This window comes from Corvus moneduloides, chromosome 1 (genome assembly GCF_009650955.1).
Source record: "Corvus moneduloides isolate bCorMon1 chromosome 1, bCorMon1.pri, whole genome shotgun sequence".
NCBI lineage: Eukaryota > Metazoa > Chordata > Aves > Passeriformes > Corvidae > Corvus > Corvus moneduloides.
This window is the reverse complement of record NC_045476.1, coordinates 164,849,130-164,855,961: the sequence shown is the minus strand read 5'-3', so window position 1 is coordinate 164,855,961 and position 6,832 is coordinate 164,849,130. Positions and strand designations below refer to the sequence as shown.

The following is a 6,832-nucleotide window of genomic DNA, read 5'->3' as shown; positions in this document are numbered from 1 at the left end:
CACTGAAGGTAAAAACACAGAGGAGAAAAATCCATGAGGTTCAATTCCTTGACATTCACGCAACCAACGCTCTTTTCCCCGGGATTTCTTGAGACCACTCCAAAAGGGAGAGGAAATATCCCCAAGCTGCAAGACAAGACCTTCCAAGGCCTTCTGCATCCTGCTTGGACACAAAACACCTGGATTAATCCCAGCCATTGTCCACCCTGATAAGCCAAATTTTCTTCTCCAAGGAACATGAAAAGAGATGACGGAGTGGCGAGAGGTGGGGCCTGCTTTGGAGCTCCTTCAATTCATTTATAGCTCAGTGAGACTCGTTTTTCCAGTAGATTTGGATCTGGGGACGGATCTTGGTGTATGCCAAGCCACCAGGACGTGTGACATTGGTGAAGAGTGCCGACAACCCAGTGACCAGACAAGAAGAGCTGTGCAAGATGAAGGTGTTTCTGTTTCTTCTGTTGGCTGCTGTCACTTGCATAGATTTGGGTGAGTTCCCACTTGGTTTTATCCAGACTCCTTCAGTAGATACAGCGTGATGGGATAGGATGTGCCCTGTTCCCTCTGAAAGCCACATCTCCCACTTTAGGCAGTTTTCCGAAAAAAAGTCTGTCTTTGGAATACTTTCATATATTCGGGATGGTGATGTTGTCATTGGGATTGTCAGGTCAGGCTCTTTAGGAAGTGTCACAAGGCAGAGTGTGATTAAACCATGTCGTTCCTTCAATGCAAATTCCCACTCTCACTTTTTCCATGTTCCTGCTCAATCTCACTGTCTTTTTTCTTTTAATGTTGTTTTTAACTTTCTGTACCTTTTTTGATACTTAGCCCCGGAAGTCAGTTCCATGCAGCATGTGTGGGATCTCTCCAAAAATGTTACATGTGTGATTTATCCAGTTTTAGCCATTAGAAGTGGGAAAGAGGGGTTGGGACATTGCTGGTGGCCCAGGTACTGCAGGGTTGATGTTTATCACGGAATCATGGAATGGTTTGGGTTGGAAGGGACCTTAAAGATCATCCAAAGTGAGGCACTGGAACAGGTTATCCCAAAAAGTTGTGGATGCCCATCCCTGGAAGTGTCCAAGGCCAGGCTGGACAGGGCTTGGAGCAACTTGGTCCAGTGAAAGCTGTTGCTGCCCATGACAGGGGGTGGAATTCTGTGATCATGAAGGTCCCTTTCAAACCGTTCTGTGATTCCATTCCATGATTCCATGATCTTTCCTCCATCCTTTCTGTCCCTTGTTTCTACCACACCAATTTCTTGGACAAAAAGTGATGATCCCAAGTTTTGGTGGTGTTCTCCTGGATGTCCAAGGTAATTCCTGGGCAGGATCAGTCCAGGACCTGTGACTGTTCATTGGGATATTTGCAGATCCAGACTGTGCCTGTCTATGGAATTATGTTATGATTTTTTAATTCCTCTTTCTTTCCTTCTTATGCAAGGACATTTTCCTTCCTCCCTCCTTGCCGAGCAGATTCTGCAGGGGAGGAAGAGGTGGTGGCTTGTTTGGTTTTCTTCTCATAGAGGATCACAAATCCTGTGGGTTGAATTTGTCCAGCATCATGAAATGTGAGACTAAAAACGATGCTTCCTCCTAAAGGTGAATTTCATAACAGTCAGATGTGGGATTAATGCAAACAAAGCATCAGGTCACAATGCGCAAGCAAGATAATAAAGTTTACTTTGAATAAAAGCAGGAAAATTGCTGTGTTTGTTTAAAAAAGGGCTTTTTTTGGCTCATTAATTAGGATGGTGTCTATTTTCATAGGGTGACTTGTTTGCCTGAGCCTGTTGACATCCCGTTGGAGCTTTGCTGGGAGGAGCTGAATCATTTCTCCCTTTCAGTGGGGTTTAAAGGAATTTCAGCTGGAATGTCACACAGACAGGGTGACAAGGGCTTCCCAGACCAAAGAGGGGCTGCTGGGGTGTGATGACACCAAAATACATCGCTGTGTTTATAACACACACTTTGAGGGGTCTGCTGGGGGTGGGAGAGGGGACCCAGAGTAGAGGACCCAGATCAAGTGTTGGGTTCCTCAGAAAAACCTTCAGAGAGCAAAACGCCCAGAAAAACTTGTTGAAAAATGGCTTTTTTTTGGTGATAGGAAGCACCGGATACTGTTTTGATTTGATAGCTTGGAGTGCTCTGTGTCACAACAATCTGGGCTCTTCAGTGGTTTTCTCCAAAGTTTCTCCATCTCAGAAGACTTTAGGCACTGAAAGATTTGGGCTGTGGTTATTCTGTGGTTGTAGGAGCTGAGAGGCACCTGCAGCTCTCGAGGGCTTTACAGCTTAACAGGGATGAGGGACATCTCTGAACTGGTGAGGGACAAGGCAGGAGGAGCTGGATCAGGATGGATTTGGAGTCTTGAGTATCAAATTTTGTTTCTGTGGTCTCTGCCTAGAGCAGAACATGTCCCCATGCAATCCATTCATGGTGCTGCTGTCAAGTTTAATTCTCTTTGAGGGTGGGGAGGCCCTGGCACAGGTTTCCCAGAGAAGCTGTGGCTGCCCCATCCTTGGAAGTGTCCAAGGCCAGGTTCAACAGGGTTTGGAGCAACCTGGTCTAAGTGGAAGGTGTCCCTGCCCATGGCAGGGAGTGGAACTAGAAGATTTTAATGTCCCTTCCAACCCAAACCATTCCATGATTTAAAATAACCCCTCACACATTCTTCTCACAAACCCAGAATCTCAGCACGAGGGGAAGGGTTGTGCTCAGTTTGTTCTCGTGGCTCAGTGAATTTGATGGAGACAAATTCCTTCTGTCTGGGACACCCTCCCAGCCTTTGGGAAGAGCTGGCAGAGTGGACAGCACCAGAGGAAATTCTCCCTGCTGCAACTCACATCCGAGTCTGACTTTTGTGTGTGTATCCAGATCCTTCACCAAGGGGACAAACCTGACCAAGCTGACAAATTTCTATGATAAAGTGACTGACCTGCTAGACAAGGGATGAGCTGTGGATATCTTCTACCTGGACTTCAGGAAGGACTTTGATGGTCTCTCCTATAAGATCATGGAATCAGGGAACGATTTGGGTTGGAAGGGACATACAAATCATCCAGTTCCACCCCCTGCCATGGGCAGGGACACCTTCCACAACCTTCCAGGTTGCTCCAAGCCTCATCCAACCTGGCCTTGGACACTTTCAGGGATGGGGGCGGGTCCAGAACCTCTTTGGGAAACCTGTTCCAAGATCCTCATGGACAAGCAGTTGAGGGATGGGCTGGATGGAAAAGCTGGGACTGCTCAGGCTGGAGAAGTGAAGGCTCAAATTAGTAATCTTATAAATTCCTGAAGGGAGAGAGCAAAGAGGACGGAGCCAGGCTCCTTTCAGTGATTCCCAGTGCCAGGACCAGGCAAAAGACACAAACTGAAACACTGGAAACATCGGGAAACACTTTATGACTGTGAGGTTGACTGAGCACTGGCAGAGGCTTCCCAGGGAAGTTGCGGAATCTCCATTCTTGGAGATATTAAAACCCCATCTGGAGACAGTCCTGGACAAGAGGCTTTAGCTGGTCCTTCTTGAGAGGAGGGATTGGACTGGTGGAGCTCCAGACGCCCCTTCCAACCTTCCAACCTCCTCCATTCTGTGATTCTGGGAGTTTGGGAGTCTGGGATCTCTTTCTGATGCTCTACTGAAGTTAAGGAAAGATGTAGATCCAGAAAACAGAGATATAGATCAGCCCAAGATCTTTCCTGTGTCACGGGGTCTCCTATGTGTGTGGCTCTGTCTTGTTTGACTCATCACAAGGGGTCTGAACCCGACCTGAAGCTGTGCTTTGACCACCAGACCTTTGTGTTTCTCATTCCCATCGGTCCAAACACATTCTATTATTCCATTCCCGTTCTCAGCATGACTATTTTGGAAAATTCCTCCCGAGAGATACCTGGAGGGGCACAGACAGAATCCACACTGAGGCCATCCTCATGTTTTCCATCCTCCTGTTTTCCCTCTTCACAGGACACTTCTTGCGGTGTTACACCTGCAGGGATTTGACCCCAGTTGACAAATGCCAGACAATTGAGAACTGCACAGAGGGTGAGCTCATGTGCAAGACTACGATGTATTCCCTGGAGGATGGTAAGGACAATTCCTTCTTTATCCATACTTTTGACAGGAATCAGTGTTTCGACAGTGCTGGTGTGGAGACCAGTTCCTCTTTCCACTTAAAAAAGAGATCTCCCATGGGATCTCCAGCTCTCCTGCTGTTGTGGAAAGCAGTGTTTGTGTGAAGGAATATTTGGTGAATGCAAGCTCCTGGCTAATGCTGAGAAATAAGATTTAAATTTTTTACAAGGTCTTGTGGTGATAGGAAAACAAGGAATGGCTTTAAACCTAATGAGGGTAAGTTTAGATTGGATATTAGGAAGAAATTCCTCCCTGCCAGGAGGGTGAGGCCCTGGCACAGGTTGCCCAGGGAAGCTGTGGCTGTTACATCCCTGGAAGTGTCCAAGGCCAGGTTGAACAGGGTTTGGAGCAATCTGGGATAGTGGAAGGTGTCCCTGCCCATGGCAGGGGGTTGGAATGGGATGATCTTGAAGGTGCTTTCCAACCCAAACAATTTATGATTCTATGACACCAACTCCTGGTCATCAGAAGACAAAAGAGAATGGTGATGCTCTCCTCTGTTTTTCCCAGTCCTAACTGTTCCTGCTTTTTTCTTTGCTGTAGTTTATCCCGTCACAGAAGTCTCAACTGTCACCAAGATGTGCTCCTCCACCTGCATCCCCTCCGACGTGGATGGCATCGGGATGACACATCCTGTCAGCTGCTGTTACTCTGACCTGTGCAACTTCGATGGTGCAGAAAATTTGGGGATCAGAGCTGAGCCATCTTGGATCCTCGCAAGTTCCCTCTGTGCCTTTTTCTGGACTAGACTGTGAGGGGGCGATTCTGAAAATTCCATGAAGAAAATAACCCCCCACCAGCCCAGCTTTCCATGTGGATGCCTCAAAAAAACCCCTCAACAGCTCCCAAAAATTGAGGTTTTTTTTAGTATCCACACTTTTCCCACAACCAAGAGAGAAGCAAAACTCAGGAAGGCCCGACTCAAATTTTTCAATTGATTTTTCAACAACTCCCACAAAATTAATTGTGGAGTTTCTTTGCTGTGCTGGTCTGGTTGGGTTTGAAGTAAAAAATTCAAATGTGTGAAGTATATTTAAGGCAAAAAACCTTGAGAAGAGTCTTCCCTACCTCCTTAGAGCAGGTCCTCTCCACCCCATCATTTTCTGCTGTTCTTCCTAGACCTCCTTCTCTGTACCCAAAAAATTAAGGAGACATTTCTGTGCCTAAAATATGAGGCAGGAGACTGAACTTCCCATGCCAATGATCTGATCCAAGGAGCTCAAAATCTTGTGTTCTCTGTACCCTTTTGAGCAGAATAAAAAGAATCTTGCGTTAAAACAGTTGTAATCACATTTAGTTTTCCTTTTGTTATTCCCAAACTCCATCTTTCAGTATTGTTTATACAGAGTTGGGTTTTGGGGTGAGTCTCACACAGATGGATGAGACATTTCCCATTGTCCCTCACTGGAAGTGACCTTCCATCAGCATTTCTTCCATCAGCTCCCCTTGTACAAATCTATCTTTACTGGGAATACTGAGTAATGGCTGTTCCCTGAATTTGGAGATCAGTGAAATGACTTTTCCCCTTTCTTTAATCCTCCAGAGCATCATCTGCAATTCCTTGTGTGTTGCTCTGGGCTCCTACATTTTGGTCCATCCTGCTCTGGTGCCGCATTTTCCTGTAATCCCCTTTCCAAGGTCCAGCAAGAATATCCTCCTCCAATTACCACCCTGCTCCTGATATTTGGAATAATCAATCCAAATGTGATATAAAGTCTTCCCATGTGGCACATGTGGTTTCCAAGAGAGGTGGTACAATTCCCATCCTTGGGAAGCTTTCATGGCCTAGATGGATGAAGTCCTGAGAAACCTTGGGCTGACCTCAAAATTGGGAGCTTGGATCAGGAGCTTGGATTAGGAACATTCTGAGGTTGCTTTTCCAACCTGAGCTCCCTGTAAATCATGATGCAGCCACTGGGATCTTTGGAACACAAACACCCTTATTTCCAGGCATTCTACAAGGAACATATGCTAGGAAAAAATTCTTCCCTGGGAGGGTGATGAAGCTCTGGCACAGGTTTCCCAGGGAAGCTGTGGCTGCCCCATCCCTGGAAGTGTCCAAGGCCAGGTAGGATGGGGTTTGGAGCAATCTGGGATAGTGGAAGGAGTCCCTGCCCATGACAGGGTAGGGAACTGGAAAATCTTGAAGGTCCCTTTCAACCCAAACCATTCCATGGTTCCATGAAACTCTGAAAGCTCCTTGTTGGGGATTTCTCCAGCTCTGCCAAAGTCACAGATCCTGGAGTCAAGTGGGCTGACCCAAGAGGTGCCATCTGGGAGAAAACCAGGAAGTCCAAATACTGTCCCATGATTTCTTTCAGAGTAAGCAGGTAAATTGTTCACTGTGCCCTTCAACCCTCCCATTTATGACTCTCTTGAACCAAGGGTGTTTTTTGAGGTCCACACCCTCCAAAAATCATCAGGCACAGCTGATTGCAGCCACCTCTCCGTGAACTGGAGCGGCTCCGTAGCTGTCATCGCTTTGAGGAGCCGCGTGCGGAGGAGCTGTTTCTCCCCTCCCTTCATTGGCCACGGATGCCTCACCCCTTTGATCTCTGGCCAGTTTGGCAGCGTGTTTCCCGCATTCTGGCTGTTCCCTACAGGGATCACAGCTCTGGGGAGAGATCTGGTCTGAAAGGCAGAAAATCTGTGTGGGTGAGGCTTTGGAGATGCTCCCTGGTGTGAAGCCAAGCTCTCCAAG

At 47.1% G+C, this 6,832-nt stretch overlaps 1 protein-coding gene across 1 annotated transcript; it reads left to right on the top strand.

Annotated features, from left to right (window-relative positions):
* The first annotated feature begins 278 nt into the window (after window positions 1–278).
* LOC116450775 (ly6/PLAUR domain-containing protein 2-like) lies at window positions 279–5,396 on the top strand. Its single transcript, XM_032123555.1, has 3 exons — window positions 279–486; window positions 3,964–4,083; window positions 4,675–5,396. The coding sequence occupies exons 1-3, from the start codon at window positions 435–437 to the stop codon at window positions 4,884–4,886; spliced, it is 384 nt and encodes a 127-aa protein (XP_031979446.1). The 5' UTR covers window positions 279–434; the 3' UTR covers window positions 4,887–5,396.
* Window positions 5,397–6,832: the final 1,436 nt, after the last annotated feature.